This window comes from Oncorhynchus mykiss, chromosome 5 (genome assembly GCF_057628025.1).
Source record: "Oncorhynchus mykiss isolate SJ-2025 chromosome 5, ASM5762802v1, whole genome shotgun sequence".
NCBI classification, from domain to species: Eukaryota; Metazoa; Chordata; class Actinopteri; order Salmoniformes; family Salmonidae; genus Oncorhynchus; species Oncorhynchus mykiss.
Genome location: NC_143026.1, coordinates 76,497,525 through 76,516,634, shown reverse-complemented (window position 1 = coordinate 76,516,634; position 19,110 = coordinate 76,497,525). Strand labels below are relative to the sequence as shown.

Here is a 19,110-nt window from a genome sequence, read left to right as displayed (position 1 = left end):
TAGATAAGTTAGCTTGTTCAGGCCAGGTAAAGTTGAGGCAACAGGGAAAACAGGATTTCACTGACACAGTCTAGCTATATAACATCATAATAGCTATATATTCTTGTCAGTAAACTTTAACTAGTAAGTTTTACTGTACTCAGAAATCCACGGCACGGTTAGCTACTGTTAGACAGCTAGCGTTAGCTCGTCAGCCTGTGATTCTTGACATGACTTCTGTAGCTATAGAAAGTTGTCGAACCAACAAGGCTGAATAGATTGCACAAGACTGAGGCTCTTTCGCGTATGTGGAATGCCTTTAAGGGGTTTGCGATGGTGGTCTCTTTTGTGGTCAGTGCATGGATTTTTCATGAATGCAAAGATCTCATTCGACTCGTCCTGACCTGAACTAGCTTTTTGTTTGACTTTGTCCGCGGTAAAGTAGTTTGAAAATGGCGCCGAAGCACACAGCCCAAGTCTCTTTACTTTATCCATGGAAACGAGACACGTGAACCTTGGTCAGTACTATCTAGTATCCTTGGGACGTCCCTACCTTAACACTAATACGAAATTGTACCATTATGTCAACTTCAATGGGTTAGGGATGTCCCAAGTACAGATCGTACAATGATGGTTTAGTTATGCAAATCTTCGTAGAATTATGGTTTAGTTATGCAAATCTTTGTCCCAAGGACAGGGTCCCGGATAGCACGGACCCCATGAACCTGCGCCAGTGAAAAGCTCCAAATGGTAAACTCGTGAGAAAATGCACTGTCTTGCAGTTCTAGTTCTTATTTTAGAAAGTGAATGAGCTCAGGGCTAATGCCAAATCTAATCGGTCCTCATCCCCTTTTACAAAAGAGGACAACTGTGACTGTCTATATTATTCATAGGTTGTAGTACTATCATCAAGTATAAAATAAAAGTTTAAAAAATGGACATACAAAAAAGAAATGTATTTGGCAATGTGGCATTCTGTTGAAAGTCACATTTGGGATGAAGATTCCAGTAGATGATATTCTGTGACTCTACAAAGTTAAAGACATCAGTGATCACAGAGGGTTTAAGATTTTTTGAGCAGTGATATACAAGCCAACATTTTAACATCTTAATTTTGAATAGTTTGTTGTGTATTAGGTGATTAGTGTTATAACAAAGGAAGACAAATCACAATTACAATTTAATGAGAATCAGTAACATGTGAAAATATGAACACACACACAGAAGTCATTTAGCAAACACTTACCCAGAGCGACTTACAGGCGCAATTAAAGTGCTTTGCTCAAGGGACATCGGCAGATTGTTCTCCTAGTTGGCTCTGGGATTTGAACCAGCAACCTTTCGGTTACTGGCCCAATGCTCTTAGCTACTAGGCTACCTGACAGACGCACACACACTACCTTTTGACAACTGTTCATTCATTCATTCCCTTCCAGACAATTTCAAGTGCAGTTCAATCAGTTTCATTCAATCTACTTTATATTGGCCACACACACAGCAACGCCGGATTGATTCCAGTAAATAACGTTTATTTTGTGTGAAGCACTATGACGCAACAAAGAGCATGTGTAATGTTATACTGAACAAACTTATAAATGCAACATGTAAAGTCCTGTTCCTATGTTTCGTGAGCTGAAATAAAAGATCCCAGAAATGTTCTATATGCACAAAAAGCTTACTTCTCTAAAGTGCACACATTTGTTTATATCCCCGTTAGTGAGCATTTCTCCATTGCCAAGATAATCCATCCAGCTGACAGGTGTAGCATATCAAGAAGCTGTTTATACAGCATGCTCATTACATAGGTGCACCTTGTGCTTGAGGACAATAAGGCTCCTTTTAAATGTGCAGTTTTGTCACACAATGCCACAGATGTCTCAAGTTTTGAGGGAGTGTGCAATTGGCATGCTGACTGCAGGATGGCATGCTGACTCCACTAGAGCTGTTGCAAGAAATTTAATGTTAATTTCTCTACCATAAGCCACCTCCAACATTGTTTTAAAGAATTTTGCAGTACGTCCAACTGGCTTCCCAAACGCAGACCACGTGTAACCACACCAGCCCAGGACCTCCACATCCGGCTTCTTCACCTGCGGGACCATCTGCATGCTCATTGTCCTCACCAGGGTCTTAACCTGACTATAGTTAGGCGTCGTAACCAACTTCAGTGGGCAAATGCTCACCTTTGATGGCCATTGGCACGCTGGAGAAGTGTGCTCCCCAGATTTATCACAGTTTCAACTGTACCGGGCAGATGGCAGCGGTGTGGACGAGCGGTTTGCTGATGTCAACGTGAACAGAGTGCCCCATGGTGGCAGTGGGGTTATGGTATGGGTAGGCATAAGCTAAGTACAACGAACACAATTGCATTTTATCGATGGCAATATCCATGCACAGAGATATCGTGACAAGATCCTGAGGAGCATGGTCGTGCCGTTCATCCACCGCCATCACCTCATGTTTCAGGGTGATGCACAGCCCCATGTCGCCCCTCTGTACAGAATTCCTGGAAGCTGAAAATGTCCCAGTTCTTCCATGGCCTGCATACTCACCAGACATGTCACCCATTGAGCATGTTTGGGATGCTCTGGATCAACGTCTACGACAGCGTGTTCCAGCAACTTCGCACAGCAATTGAAGAGGAGTTGGACAACCTTCCACAGGCCACAATCAACAGCCTGATCAACTCTATGCACAGGAGGTATGTCGCACTGCATGAGACACATGGTTGTCACACCAGATACTGACTGGTTTTCTGATCCATGCCCCTACTTTTATTTTATTTTTTAAACGTATCTAACCAACAGATGCATATTTGTATTCCCAGTCATATGGAATCCATAGATTAGGGCCTAATTTATTTATTTAAATTGACTGATTTCCTAATATGAACTGTAACTCAGTAAAGTCTTTGAAATTGTTGCATTTATATTTTTGTTCAGCACGTACGCGCGCGCACACACACACACACACACTTAATGTGATTGAGCAATGCTTGAGAAGTACTCCAACATGTCTCCAATGGTAAACTCCATAGTAATTCCAGACCCAGGGTAGCAACGGCCAATCAAGCCTTCAAAGTGCTTGTACTGACGGATGAACTCATCCTGCATGGAATGCCACACCACCTAGTGGAGAAAATGGGGAATTCATTCAACTGTTGTACAAACAACTTGGATCAACCATTAAAACACATTTACATAACCAGCTGTTAAACTGAACAGAATATATGTATTATAAACTGCTAGATTGTCTGTCACCTGTAACAGGCTCTCTTCCTCACACAGATGCTTGTCCACCTTCTTGTACAGGTTGTCCAGTCCCTTCTTTACCTCCTTGCCGGGGTACTCCTTTATCACTTTACGCAGCTCCTGTTTGTTGAACGCCAGCTGGTAGCTCACCTCATCCTCACGTACGCCCTGGGCCACACGTGCCTCCACTCCCTCAAAGAAGTGCTGCAAAGCATAGAGGGGCATAACTGATTACGTTTTGAGTATGTCTGAAATATCTGATAGTTCGAATGAGTTATATTTATCATACAATGTATAGATTAAATACAACCATGAAACAAATTCAATTCAGTTTCTACACCCATGGCGCACTCCCTCACAACACTTTAACATTGCCAAGTATAAACTCTCTCTCTCACATTGAGTTTCTCTAGGGGCTGTCCCAGGGAGTTGATGACATAGGACTGCAGGTGGTCTGTGTACTTGTGTTTGGCCTCTCGTCTCTCTGTCTCCAGGCAGGAGATCTTAAGGTGGGACAGTGTGGAGAAGATGTGGTGGAAGTTCTCCATCATCACCACGTCACGGGGCGTCTTCTGACTCTCATTGGCCACTTTCTCCACTGGAAACACCCCACAGCAAGACCAACACCAATCAGAGCACTGCTTCCCAACCACATGACTCTATTTAACTTGTCCACCAAATCATAATCAAATATTAGACCCACCATTCATGAAGACAGCTCTGATGAGTTTGACATATGCCTTGTCCAGATCTCCTCTGCGCTCTGCATTACGGAAGATGGTTTCAGCCAGCTCAGCAAACTCCTCAAACCCAGCGACAAAGGGCAGGATGCCCACCTTGCTCTTCTTAGAGATCTTAACCTCCTCCATCTGTCTGATCTGACCCGACTGAGATGGAAAAAGAACTGGTTCACACACAGCTAATAGTCTAACAGCACTAGATACACAGATTCCTTAAATTTTTTTTTACGTGAGCACTACTCACAATGCACTTGTCAAAGTTCCTTTTGACGGTGACCAGCACGTTGCCGAGGGTGGTGCTGAGGTAGGAGGCAGGGTCCACATTCTCTGCCGTCCACACGTGATGACTCATCTTCACCAACATGTACAGGGAGTGGAAGGTGTCAATCTTGTCTCCCAGAGTGATGAGGCTGTTAAGTTCTGTCTCAATGCTCTGGAAGACCTTGTTCATCATCAACCGCACCATGTCCTTCCTGAGGAGGCCCAGACAGGTGATAAGACAGAAGGAAAGAGAATATGGGAAGAGTGAAGAGGATAGCAGAGAGGTGGACCATGAAAGATGACACATGGACTTGTCATATTTGTTGCATGTTTAGTGCCCCTAGTACTATTGATGGACATTAAGGGCATACAGTAAATGTCAGTAAGAAATGAGAAGCTAGCTACTCACTCAGTCGATGATATGAAGTGTCTGTACTCCCCTGGAGGTGGCTGTCTGGAGGGCACCCCCCCATCCGATTCCTCCACTTCTCCCTGATAGAAAAAAACTGTGGTTAATTGAAAATTGTTTATAATCTCACTTGCAAACACTCAGCCAGTCAGATTAGCATGTCATTTACCTGAGCCAGGGTGGGGTGCTGCTGTAGCTTGAAGAACTTGCTGATGAAGTCTTGTTCTGCTAGACAGAGAGGCTCCAGCTCACTTAGAACCTGCTCAAAGATCTACAGAGAGACACCTAAATCAATTGATCAATATAAAAAAAAAAAACACACAAAACTAATTACGCATCTAAAATGAGAAAGAGATGAACAAAAACCCACAGGTAGTATCTGCACGATAAAGACTGTAGTATGGTGGCTATGGTCCTCTCAGTGACTATCACCTTGTCAAACTTGGTCCTGTCGGCCACATCCAGGTCTGAGGCAGACATGTTGCCCATGTCCAGCAGTGAGGAGGACTGGGAGCGCCTGCTGCTGGAGCTCTGCACTGCCAGCTTATTCAGACTGGAGGTGGAGCCTGTAAGCTTCCCGGAGCTGCCATGCAGGCCTGGGGCACGAGAGAGGTAACAGTTGAAAACATGTTCAAACCACAGGCTAAATACTAGTCTCTGGAACACTGCCCTATCTATAGCCCCTGAGACCAAAGCTGCATTCACATTGACTTATTTTAAAAGCAGAGCAACTGTGCTGTTGAAAATAAATAACTGTGGCATCTGAAAGTGTGCCACAAAGCACATGTGAATATGCATCTTTTTTTTTTTAAATGGTTTAGCAGTAATTACACATAACATGAACAGCTGAAGACAATTGAGAGAGAAGAAAATATGAAACATTTAAATGTGTGCTTGGTAATAAAGACCATTTGTAAGAGTTCAAATTAATCTTATTATGGATGTTGGACATTCATTATCAGAGAAACTCGCTGGATATGTTGACCTCAATGTATAATTTTGTATTGTGAATGAGTAGTATCCTATGCCACAAATACAGAATGTACATGCTTATTGTTTTTGTCTGATAAATTAACATCTATGTGCTCTATAAATGGAAGGTTGGGTGTACTCTAGGCAGAATAAGTCTGTTGAGGAGGAGGGTTCTGAGCAGGGGGAAGGGGGTCCTGGCTGTGCTGCAGTATCAGGGACATAGTAGTGGGGAGCAGGTGGGTAGGGGTGTGGGCAGGTTACAGATGTGGGACTGCGTGAACCACATGGGATACTTACTTTCCGTTTCCTGTTTGAAAGCACTCTCTTTCCGCGGAAGCGTGGCTGGCGAACGGTTAGAAAGGCAGGCATCAGAGACAAAGACATGTTAGGCTCATGACATGCAGCATGGGGGCACATTTAGAGGTCAACGGTAACAGACTGACATACGCTACAAAGTCTGTAATTGTCCTGAAGACAACCTTTTGGAAAACAAACATTTTGTTCATTTTGTTCTGTAGAAGAAAAAACTGAAATTCTGAATTTGGAAGGCAGAGCCTTGTACTCCTGCCAAACCAAAGCTCTCTAAATGAAAAGGTTGTTTTTCAGAGCATTGAAATATAAATACAGTGGCTTGCGAAAGTATTCACCCCCTTGGCATATTTCCTATTTTGTTGCCTTACAACCTGGATTAAAATGGATTTTGTTGGGGGTATGTATAATTTGATTTACACGACATCTCTACCACTTTGAAGATGCAAAATATTTTTGTGTGTGAAACAAACAAGAAATAAGACAAAAAAACTGAAAACTTGAGCGCGCATAACTATTCACCCCCCCCAAAAGTCAATACTTTGTAGAGTCACATTTTTCAGCAAATACAGCTGCAAGTCTCTTGGGGTATGTCTCTATAAGCTTGCCAAATCTAGCCACTGGGATTTTTGCCCATTCTTCAAGGCAAAACTGTTCCAGGTCCTTCAAGTTGGATGGGTTCCGCTGTTGTGCAGCAATCTTTAAGTCATACCACAAATACTCAATTGGATTGAGGTCTGGGCTTTGACTAGGCCATTCCAAGACATTTAAATATTTCCCCTTAAATCACTCGAGTGTAGCTTTAGCAGTATGCTTCGGGTCATTGTCCTGCTGGAAGGTGAACCTCCGTCCCAGTCTCAGATCTCTGGAAGACTGAAACAGGTCAAGAATTTCCCTGTATTTAGCGACCACCCATTCCCAGTCCTTGCCGATGAAAAACATCCCCACAGCATGATGCTGCCACCACCATGCTTCACTGTGGGAATGGTATTCTCGGGGTGATGAGAGGTGTAGGGTTTGCGCCAGACATAGAGTTCTCCTTGATGGCCAAAAAGCTACATTTTAGTCTCATCTGACCAGAGTACCTTCTTCCATATGTTTGGGGGTCGCCCACATGCCTTTGTCGAACCCCAAACGTGTTTGCTTATTTTTTTCTTTAAGCAATAGCTTTTTTTCTGGACACTCTTCTGTAAAGCCCAGCTCTGTTGAGTGTGCGGCTTAAAGTGGTCCTATGGACAGATACTCCAATCTCCGCTGTGGAGCTTTGCAGCTCCTTCAGGGTTATCTTTGGTTAGTTTTTTGCCTCTGATTAATACATTCCTTGCCTGGTCTGTGAGTTTTGGTGGGCAGCACTCTCTTGGCAGGTTTGTTGTGGTGCCATATTCTTTCAATTTTTTAATAATGGATATAATGGTGCTCTGTGGGATGTTCAAAGTTTCAGATATTTTTTATAACCAACTCTGATCTGTACTTCTCTACAACTTTGTCCATGACCTGTTTGGAGAGCTCCTTGATCTTCATGGTGCTGCTTGCTTGGTGGTGCCCCTTGCTAAGTGGTGTTGCAGAATCTGGGGCCTTTCAGAACAGGTGTTCAGTCGTGGCCAAATGTTTTGAGAATGACACAAATATTAATTTTCACAAAGTCTGCTGCCTCAGTTGTATGATGGCAATTTGCATATACTCCACAATGCTATGAAGAGTGATCAGATGAATTGCAATTAATTGCAAAGTCCCTCTTTGCCATGCATATGAACTGAATCCCAAAAAACACAATTCCACTGCATTTCAGCCCTGCCACAAAAGGACCAGCTGACATCATGTCAGTGATTCTCTCTTTAACACAGGTGTGAGTGTTGACAAGGACAAGGCTGGAGATCACTCTGTCATGCTGATTGAGTTCGAACAGACTGGAAGCTTCAAAAAGGAGGGTGGTGCTTGGAATCGTTGTTCTTCCTCTGTCAATCATGGTTACATGCAAGGAAACATGTGCCATCATCATTGCTTTGCACAAAAAGGGCTTCCCAGGCAAGGATATTGCTGCCAGTAAGATTGCACCTAAATCAACCATTTATCGGATCATCAAGAACTTCAAGGAGAGCGGTTCAATTGTTGTGAAGAAGGCTTCAGGGCACCCAAGAAAGTCCAGCAAGCGCCAGGACCGTCTCCTAAAGTTGATTCAGCTGCTTTTGGAGGATGGCCTGGTGTCTAGAAGGGCAGCAAAGTAGCCACTTCTCTCCAGGAAAAACATCAGGGACAGACTGATATTCTGCAAAAGGAACAGGGATCGGACTGCTGAGGACTGGGGTAAAGTAATTTTCTCTGATGAATCCCCTTTCCGATTGTTTGAGGCATCCAGAAAAAAGCTTGTCTGGAGAAGACAAGGTGAGCGCTATCATCAGTCCTGTGTCATGCCAACAGTAAAGCATCCTGAGACCATTCATGTGTGGGGTTGCTTCTCCGCCAAGGGAGTGGGTTCACTCACAATTTTGCCTAAGAACACAGCCATGAATAAAGAATGGTACCAACACATCCTCCGAGAGCAACTTCTCCCAACCATCCAGGAACAGTTTGGTAACGAACAACATCTTTTCCAGCATTATGGAGCACCTTGCCTGAAAGGCAAAAGTGATAACTAACTGGTTCGTGGATCAAAACGTTGATATTTTGGGTCCATGGCCAGGAAACTCCCCAGACCTTAATCCCATTGAGAACTTGAGGTCAATCCTCAAGAGGCAGGTGGACAAACAAAAGCCCACAAATTCTGACAAACTCCAAGCATTGATTATGCAAGAATGGGCTGCCATCAGTCAGGATGTGGCCCAGAAGGTAATTGACAGCATGCCAGGGCGGATTGCAGAGGTCTTGAAAAAGAAGGGCCAACACTGCAAATATTGACTCTTTGCATCAACTTCATGTAATTGTCAATCAAAGCCTTTGACACTTATGAAATGCTTGTAATTATACTTCAATATTCCATAGTAACACCTGACAAAATATCTAAAGACACTGAAGCAGCAAACTTTGTGGAAATTAATATTTGTGTCATTCTCAAAACTTTTGGCCACGACTAATTAATATATATATATATATATATATATATATATATATATATATATATATATATATACACACACACACACACACGTGACAGATCATGTGACACAGATTGCACACAGGTGGACGTTATTTAACTAATTATGTGACTTCTGAAGGTAATTGGTTGTACCAGATCTTATTTAGGGGCTTCATAGCAAAGGGGGTGGATACATATGCAAGCACCACTTTTCCATTTTTTTTTTTTTTGAATTTTTTGAAACAAGTAATGTTTATCATTTAACTTCACCAATTTGGACTACTACTAAACGCCAAGGGAGATTAATACTTTTGCAAGGCACTGTAAATTGATTGAGTGCTGATTCAATTCGTATTGCAAAACATTAGCGTTATAGCGTGATTGACATTTAAAGGCAATGTTTCCACGTTCGTAGAGACTGCATTCACGGTAAATGCTGCATGTCGGCTAAAACAGAAATTACATTGAAATTTCAACCGTGCTACATCGCAGATCTTCCTCGCTAGGGATTGACTCGAGCCCTTACTTTAATATATATCAGTTTATTTTACAGGAAAATGTAAATTCGTGTTTTCATTCTTCTTGTAATGTTTAGGATCTCTAGTTGGTCTTAAAAAACTCAAATAGTGAAGTCATACTCTGAAGTCAGAATGAGTAGTAGGGATAATATCAGGCTTTGGTTTATGTCATGGCTTCATACAGTAAACAGCCAAATAGGGAAATAACATTGAGCAAAACACCAGCTAGCAACACTGAGCAGGACAATGACATGACACAGGGGCATTTCCTAGGCAGTGAAAGGCTACGAAAGAGGAGGCAGTATGACCAGGTAAGTACATGTTTGCTGAATTGAACCATGCAGAAAAAGCTGGTCAAATATTGAACAAATATACACACACACTTACCTGAAAATCAAACCACATACAGTACACACACACCACAAATACAAACCATACTCAAGAACCCAAGGGAAAAAGAACAACTAATTGGCTAAACACCTCAAACAAACAACACAGCAAACTACAAGGCTACACAGAGAAAAGAAAAGAAACAATCACACACACACATTCCACATTTAAAAAAAAACACTCAAGGTCTTACCAAACTTATTTCCCTTCCCCTCCTTGACTGTGCTCGCCATTTTGATCTTCGCCACCTCAAAGAAATCTTTGATTTCTCGTTCATATAATCTGGTCATGTAATCAACATAAGTCTGAAAATTGAGAAAAAAAAAATATATATTGTTTAATTGTCATGAAATGCAATAAGACGTTATTGTTGTGCTGCTGGTGATGATGATATAAATAGAGATGTAATGGTGGTGCTGATCATAATAATGATGATACCTGATAGTGGTACTGATTATACCTGATAGAGGCACTGATAATACCAGATAGTGGTAATGATGATGACAAAGCCACTCACCCTGGACAGGCCTTCGTACTTCTCTCTCTGGGTGTTCTTGAGCCACTCCATGAGCTTGGAGTAATGTAATAGGTCCCTGTGTAGGGGGCTATGTTTAGGCAGGGTCAGCTCTGCCATGTGCTGGGACAGCACGGAGCTTTGGTCATGGCCCTGGACGTAGGCAGCACAGGGAATTAACAAGGGCTCGACAAATAGAGAAACACAAACTCTCAGTTTCACACACAGGCAGAGAGAGACTGACTTTGACTCTCTTGGACCATTTAGGGACATCCCCTGCAATCATGAGATTGGGGACAAATGTATGGCCTAATACACCATTAAAACTGGTGTTAGTAGAAGATTAACCATTTAATAAAAACTCAGCAAAAAAATAAACATCCTCTCACTGTCAACGTCGTTCATTTTCAGCAAACTTAACATGTGTAAATATTTGTATGAACATATCAAGATTCAACAACTGAGACAAACTGAACAAGTTCCACAGACATGTGACTAACAGAAATGGAATAATGTGTCCTTAAACAAAGGGGGGGTCAAAATCAAAAGTAACAGTCAGTATATGGTGTGGCCACCAGCTGCATTAAGTACTGCAGTCCATCTCCTCATGGACAGCACCAGATTTGCCAGTTCTTGCTGTTAGATATTACCCCACTCTTCCACCAACAAGTTCCCGATCATTTCTGGGGAGAATGACCCTAACCCTCACCCTCCGATCCAACAGGTCCCAGACGTGCTCAATGGGATTGAGATACAGGCTCGTTGCTGGCCATGGCAGAACACTGACATTCCTGTCTCGCAGGAAGTCACGCACAGAACGAGCAGTATGGCTGGTGGCATTGTCATGCTGGAGGGTCATGTCAGGATGAGCCTGCAGGAAGGGTACCACATGAGGGAGGAGGATGTCTTCCCTGTAACGCACAGCGTTGAGATTGCCTGCAATGACAACAAGCTCAGTCCGATGATGCTGTGACACACCGCCCCAGACCATGACGGACAGGTCTCGGTGTAACGCACATTCCTTCGAAGATAAACACAAATCCGACCATCACCCCATGTGAGACAAAACCGCAACTTGTCTGTGAAGAGCACTTTTTGCCAGTCCTGTCTGGTCCAGCGACGGTGGGCTTGTGCCCATAGGCGATCTTGTTGCTGGTGATGTCTGGTTAAGACATGCCTTACAACAGGCCTACAAGCCCTCAGTCCCGCCTCTCTCAGCCTATTGCGGACAGTCTGAGCACTGATGGAGGGATTGTGCGTTCCTGGTGTAACTCGGACAGTTGTTGTTGCCATCCTGTACCTGTCCCACAGATGTGATGTTTGGATGTACCAATCCTGTGCAGGTGTTGTTACACATGGTCTGCCACTGCGAGGACGATCAGCTTTCCGTCCTGTCTCCCTGTAGTGCCGTCTTAGGCATCTCACAGTACGGACATTACAATTCATTGCCCTGGCCACATCTGCAGTCCTCATGTCTCCTTGCAGCATGCCTAAGGCATGATGAGCAGGGACCCTGGGCATCTTTCTTTTGGTGTTTTACAGAGTCAGTAGAAAGGCCTCTTTAGTGTCCTAGGTTTTCATAACTGTGACCTTAATTGCCTACCGTCTGTAAGCCGTTAGTGTCTTAACGACCGTTCCACAGGTGCATGCTCATTCATTATTTATGGTTCATTGAACAAGCATTGGAAACAGTGTTTAAACCCTTTGCATTGAAGATTAGTGAAGTTATTTTTTGTTGTTGTTGAGTTTACTCTTAAGTCCATATCCCAGACCTTAGCATTCAAAATCAAATAACTTCATTGCCAATAACACGTGTTTCATTTGCTGCTAAAATTCCCATATCAGTGGGTTTCCTCATATTCTACCATTCTCAGTCTATTTACTTGCCATTGGTGCTGCAACCAAGCATGCAGGCAGAGCAGACAGGCAGAGGTATAATGACTTGGCACCCCAGCACAGCACACTGACAGTCAGGACAAGAAGAACCAAGGCCTTCAATGAACGAGGAAAGTCTGAGGCACTTCTGAGGCTTTTAGACCCATTGAGATGAAAGAGGAAGGTTAGCAATGTAGTCACAAGCAGCACAACCCATACGGTCATTAATGCGTTTTTTCAACAAAAAAACACGGGTGTGTAGATAAGTAAGAAAGGCCGTAGTTTAGAGTGGATTGTCAAGGGGGGGTGCTGTGAGGGTACTACTCACTGGAAGTGACATACAGGAGGACCTATAGAACTGAGGGATGGTCATTTTGAAGTGACTGAAGTGGCACTGACAAGTACAGGGACAGAGAGCAGAGAGATCAAAGTGGGGTGGTTTAGAGTGAGGCAGAGAGTGAAGAATAGGATGACCAGAGCAGTACTGGAAGAAAACAGGATAGAGACAGGAAAAGACAGGATCAGAGGAGTTAGAACTTAACCAAGAAGTGGATGAGGACAGAAAGAGCTGCCTGCCAAAATGAGGAAAGACTAAAATACTGTAACAAGAAACACAAATATGGTGCACTGTTATGCCTGGTATCTAGTCATGAATGCTGTTCAGGTGTCTTTGTTTTTAATTGAAATCAGAATAAAAATCTTGAGATCATTGTGGATTAGCAAAGTGTTACCGTGGTGTGTAGATTACCTGGTGGACGAACACGTTGTTGAGGTGGTTGGTGAGGCGCCGGGAAAAGGTATCTCTGAGCTCAGTGAACAGGTGCTGCTGCTGCTTCACAGACATCAGTTTCTCATGACCTGGTCTGAGTGGCACATTCATGCACTGCAGTAGAGCCTCAGAGGCATTGATACAGGCCTCAATGCCTTTGGAGGAGGAGAGGTCTCCTTCCTGTAGGGCCCTGATGTGTCCCTTCGACAGGTCCATGTAGTTCTGAGAGACAGGCATTCATCATTCAACGCCATCTCAAAAAACCAAACCAACTGAAACATGAAACCCTATCCTCACCACCAGGAACTGGATCTCGTCCAGGAGCTTGCCGTTGTTGGTGTTGCTGATCTGGATGAGGCGGTTGCTCTGGGAGATCTGGTCCATTTGCTCCTTGACGCTCTGCAGCATCTCCTCATAGCTGCTCATCTTGCCCTCGATGGTGTCCACCTCTGACAGAGCCTCGTCCAGCAGCTGCATCAGGATGTTCACCTGCTTCTCAGATGCCATGATGGAGTGGATGTTGGCCTGGGATTAGGGGGATTATGGAAGATAAATAGGACTCATCTTTACATCTGTGCCACTTTAGCATCTGTGACAGCATGGGTGGCGCCACTGTGGCTACAACCAATAGGAATCCCCACCCAGTTAACCACTTTAAAATGGCGGACGCTTAGTGGAAGCCCTCAATGGCGCTGACCATGCTAAAATGGCCTTTTGGCCACTAGAGGCCTCTATCATTCTCTATGGCCTCTATCATTCTCTAAACCACACTAATGTGCTCAACCACAGATAAACCATAGTACAATGGTCAGTGTAGTCTGTATATGTCAGCCAACTCAAGTCTATGTTGTAGCTCTGTATCAAGAAGACCCAAGGCTCCATGGCTGTCTACTCACCCCATCCAGAACCTGTAGCTCTTTGGAGAGTTTCTCAGCAAAGGCCTCAGCATTAGAGATGGCGTACTCGCACACCTCCATCATGCCCTCGATGTCTTGCTCCTCACGGGCATTCAGCTCCTGGTAGTCATCCAGAGCATCCTCGTCACCCCCGGCAACACTTTGACTCTCACCACTGGGGACTGACTCTAAACCAGGGATGGACAGGATGGTTTAACATTGTGCTATGCGCATACAGCACAGTTCACACAAATGAACACAAACAAACAAACATCACCCTGCTATTCATTCAACTATATCATCAAAAAACACATATACACTACATAATACAACAAACTAAACAAAAAGCAGAACAGACAATTATTATTCATACAGTAGCACCCATTCAACAGCCACTCACTTAATAGCCAAAGGCGGCAAACAATCGTAACAGCTTTCAAAGATGTGTGCGTCCACTATGAGAATGGTTACTCATCACAGTGAAATCCCAATGGAGAGGAAATGGGAAAAGAAGTTAAGTGCTACCAACCTTCTGCTTTAGGAAGCTCTGGCCAGTGAGAGTTTAAGAGAGAAGAGTAAGAATAAAGTTAAGCCACACCAAGGTCAACTCACATCTTACATAGACACTTCAGGTTGAGTTCAGGAGATTGGGAACAGGCAAGAAAGAAGAGTCTCATAGATGCAAGGCACAGGGGACAGCGAGAGTCACTAGAAAACACACAAGCTTGTGATCCTCCCCCATAGTTAGAGAGCCGTCATACCTTCCAGCAGCTGGGAACTGACATTCACAAACTCCACCTTCTTCCGCAGGTAACGCTGATTCAGCTTCCAGATGCAGGAGATGAAGGAATTCTTCTCAGCTGTGCTGCTGGCCACCCATCGATACACCTTCTCAAAATGGAGGTCAAACTCTGGGTTCTCCTGAATGACAAGAACAGCAGCGATGCCAAATGTCAATATCAAATAAATTAGTAGGAGGACAAAGCATAAGAGGAAAGGAAGACAAATAAGAATGGCCATAGGGAGTGGAAGAGGAGGAGAGAAAGACAAAGTTATGAGAAATTACATTCAGGCAGTGAGAGGAAGATGAGAAAAAGCAGTCTTTCCCTGACCTTGCTGGCATCTTTTGCATCCACTTCAGCCAGATCCCTCAGTTCCCAGGCCATCTGTCGCTTGTAGAAATCCCCTTTGTCTGACTTCTTCACCTTCACCACCCTCACCTGCACAGGCCTCTCTGTGGTGACTGGGGTAGAAACATCAAACAGTTATAATACTGGGGTGTGAGTGAGCTGTGGATCCATTGATAACTAGTATTTTCAGTGAAATCACTGTTCAGAGACATTTGATTCTGATGTTAAATCTCTGACAGTGGTTTTCATGTTTTGAATGTGTACATTATTTCACACTGATATGGTGAAATTAGCTGATTTATGTCAGACTTTAAAGGCATTTATGCTCTACCTGTGGCACACAGGAAGCAGTTCTTCTTCTTCTTCCCCGCCTTGCAGACGTTGACAATGCTGAGGAGACGCTCATCGTTGGGCGTAAATATGTCCCTCTGGAGGGCGTGCTTGATGGCTGTCATTGTGGTGACTGTAAAATATAAATCAGACAGACTTATGCTGCTTTCAAAACAGCTTCAGTGTGTTCAAGGCAACTGGGAACTTGGTAAAAAATGGAATATCAAGTCGGGAAATCGGGCCTCTTTTTAGAGTTCTGACATTCTGACCTGAAGATCACTGACGTCATGATTTGACCTCGTTTTTTACCCTTGAGTTCCCAATTGTTGCACCATTACTGCAATCATAACCTTTATGTGAAAGCAACTAACGTTAAACATATTACATTTTTGCTGCAGGAAAACACCATTGTACTCCTCCCAGTGGGGCACAGCCTATGACACTATAATTTACAAGTACAACTAGTTAAGTACCATATTCAAGATTTGTACCATAACATTTTCCGACCTTCCTAAAATATATATTACCAAGAACGTCTGCACCATTGACATCACATTATTGCTGATCAATGGTGCAGTCAACTAAAGCAACAAAGATTGGCTAGCATGTATCTATTAAGCGAACTAACATGGTTCTGGGCGTGTCTAGTTACTAAACACGCGTCACATCACGATGCGAGGCCAGACAGCTTTTGTACACAAGTGCAATTACGTTAGCTACATATCTCGTTCTGTAGTGAAGACAGTGCCCTTCTTCAGGTATATAACGTTAGCTGTCTAGAAACGTATGAACACCACGCTAGCTTTATGTCTTATCTTATTATTTAACTTGGCCAGTCAGTTAAGAACTAATTCTTATTTTCAATGACGGCCTACCGGGGTTAAATAATAAGGGTTAACTGCCTTGTTCAGGGGCAGAACAACAGATTTTTACGTTGTCAGCTCGGGGTTTCGATTCAGCAACATGTCAGTTACTGACCTAATACTCCAACCACTAGGCTACCTCGGGGCGGCAGGTGGTTAGAGTGTTGGACTAGTAACCGAAAGGTTGCAAGCTCAAATCCCCGAGCTGACAAGGTAAACATCTGTCGTTCTGCCCCTGAACAAGGCAGTTAACCTGTTCCCCGGTAGGTCGTCATAATAAGAATTTGCTCTTAACTGACTTGCCAAGTTAAATAAAATTAAAACCTCCCGCCCCAAGTTTTATACACTTACCTCAAATAGGATGTGAATAGAAAAAGTCATGCACAAGACATTTAATAACTGTTTATTTTCATTTAATTGTGTTATTTTTCCAATCGCTAATAAAGGAAAATGGTAAACAGTCTTCTTCGGCCACTGCCCTGCTGTTTTCTGTTTCCGGGATGGGCTGGACCAGTCACGTGACGCACTACTGATGACGAGTCACATCACAACCTGCCTCTTTCAGTCTGGTCCTTGGTGAAGACTTTTCCATCATTCATGAAGAAACGTAGCTAGTTTTTAAATAAATGTAAACATGTTTTTGTTGTGTATAGGCAGTATGTTTTCTGTAGGTTGAACACACAGGCTTATGTAGTTTTCAGACACCAAGGTGAGACTCAATCCCCAGAATATCTCATCCGAATGCGAATTGAGGCCTACTGTAATCAATTTATCTAAATAAGTGGGAATTGTCTACTTTTCTAAGTTATTAGTGAAGAATCACATTAAATTGGCACAAACTCAAACAACACTGATGTCACTCAGTGAAAGCACAAAATGTGTGTGTCTTTACTGAGTATGGTTGTGTGTGACTGTTCCTGACTCTATTTTGGTGACTGCATGGACAATGTGCTTGCTTGTTTGATTTCTGCTGAAAGTGTTAGAATGACCTTTTCAGGACCAAATGGACACCACTTCTCACTTTTACAGCCTAGCTAGTCCCTGTGGACATGACACAACACATCGCTCTCTCCTCTCTGCCTACACCTCTGGTGAGACTCACACCAGGACCCAATTTCAATCAAAGAACATCAGATGGCAACATTCATCTGTTTCCTTACTCACAGCTTTATGTAACATATAGATAACTATTTATGATAACAATTGTCTTGTTAATTATCTATAATTTCAAATAGCTGGATAAGAATACTGAAATGTCTCAAAAACATTATTTTGTCTCACTGTCCTGGATACACTAGATGAGCATCATTATACCAAATTAAGTGGGTGCTCTAGATCATCTTTACTTTTGGGAGGATCTGTAAACCCCATCCACATACTGTACAGGTCCCTCAGAGACATCTCGTGATTCAATCAATTGTGTGGGTTGGTCAGATAATAGAGATAGTGTAATATAGTGAGGCAGTCGAAAGAGGTTGGGTTCCACAATTATGTTTTGTTTTCAACAAATACATATTTGTGTCTTGTCTCTGTCATTGTTGTCACATGTGCTCCCTTTCCGGTCTCTAGGTCACCAGGCTGTTCATGATGGCGCATGATCACCATCGTTACGCTCACCTGCGCGTCATCACTCACCTGGACTCCATCACTTCCCTGATTACCTTCCCTATATATGTCACTCCCTTTGGTTCCTTCTCCAGGAGTTATTGTTTCTGTTTCTGTGTCATGGCTGTGCGTTGTCTGTGTTTCTTAGTTTGACTTATGTTGTGTTTATTTATTATAACACTCACTCCCTGACCTTGCGTCCAAACTAGCAGTGCAAATCGTTACAATTGTATCATCGGTTCCCATTATCAATATTCACAATAACTAAGGTGGTTTAATGTGTTCATTTAGTTTTTTTGGGGGGGTCATTTTGAAATTTTCTGTAATGCTGATATTAGTGTGTCTTTTTGATCTTCCACAGTAATTGGTTTAAAGGTTAATTGAACATGTCCTAACCAAAACATACGTGTGTCCTTATAGCCCCCCGACTGTGATCTAATTATTTGCAGTTCTCACATGTTGACCCAGAAGGATATGTTTAATATGACTAATATGAAATAGGAGATAATAGGAGACTAATATGAAATAGGAGATAACAAGATTATAGTCCCAGAGGTCTGAAGCAGATTCAATGAGATGAGTAACTCAGAAGTGTGTGAAAGAGGTCAAGACTCTGGGGTAAGGGGTTTTAAAGGGTACAACCACACTTTAAGCAGCAGTTGTTAGTGCCTGTGTGTTTCTCGCCAAGTTATTTTCAGCTCTCTGGCATGGTTTGGGCCCAAGGGTACCCATGGCTCTCCTGGAGTCTTAAGAATGGTGGGGAACTACTGGCCAAGCATGGCTCTTCGAGATAACTGGATGTTGGAGTTGGCGGTGTTGGATATCTGATTATAGGAGTGCACTAAGACGTACTGAGCTTCTCACATCCCACAATAAGACTTTGAACACAGTTATTGCTTTAATATGAAAATAAATGTTTAGTGTGATATTACATTTTGTTTTTAGAGAAGTGATGTAGAGCAGTGTTTATACAGTAGCCTATATGCATTATCATTTGACACATTGAATAAAATACTGGTACACAATCACTTATTGTCCAAATTAATCTCCTAATAAGGTCAAAGAGATGGCAATAATTCCATAAAGGAATTGTGCATGCGTCAAATGAGCAGCTGAATAGGAGCGTCTTAAATCAGGGGTTTTCAAACTGGGTTCCGTGGCTCCCTAGGGGTTCTCAGAGGTACTGCAAGGGTCTGCGATAAGAAATATATATAATCTGAAAAAAG

At 43.0% G+C, this 19,110-nt stretch overlaps 1 protein-coding gene across 8 annotated transcripts; it reads right to left on the bottom strand.

Moving 5' to 3' along the window:
- Window positions 1-1,147: 1,147 nt before the first annotated feature.
- Window positions 1,148-16,821, bottom strand: LOC110524562 (exocyst complex component 1). 8 transcript variants are annotated; one of them, XM_021604347.3, is made up of 20 exons: window positions 16,631-16,804; window positions 15,418-15,549; window positions 15,069-15,199; window positions 14,718-14,877; window positions 14,486-14,503; window positions 13,957-14,144; window positions 13,358-13,585; window positions 13,040-13,282; window positions 12,620-12,685; window positions 10,420-10,569; window positions 10,096-10,207; window positions 5,910-5,954; window positions 5,073-5,236; window positions 4,810-4,911; window positions 4,641-4,723; window positions 4,215-4,443; window positions 3,934-4,117; window positions 3,629-3,828; window positions 3,240-3,434; window positions 1,148-3,107 (listed from the first exon to the last, which is right to left on the bottom strand). In XM_021604347.3, exons 2-20 carry the CDS (start codon window positions 15,539-15,541, stop codon window positions 2,955-2,957), a joined length of 2,775 nt encoding a protein of 924 aa, XP_021460022.3. In that variant the 5' UTR covers window positions 15,542-15,549; window positions 16,631-16,804; the 3' UTR covers window positions 1,148-2,954. The 8 variants fall into 8 exon arrangements, with proteins under 8 accessions (XP_021460022.3, XP_021460025.3, XP_021460024.3 ...); XM_021604350.3 differs by lacking the exon at window positions 12,620-12,685 and having other exon boundaries at window positions 16,631-16,821; XM_021604349.3 differs by lacking the exon at window positions 5,910-5,954.
- Between the last annotated feature and the right edge of the window lie 2,289 nt (window positions 16,822-19,110).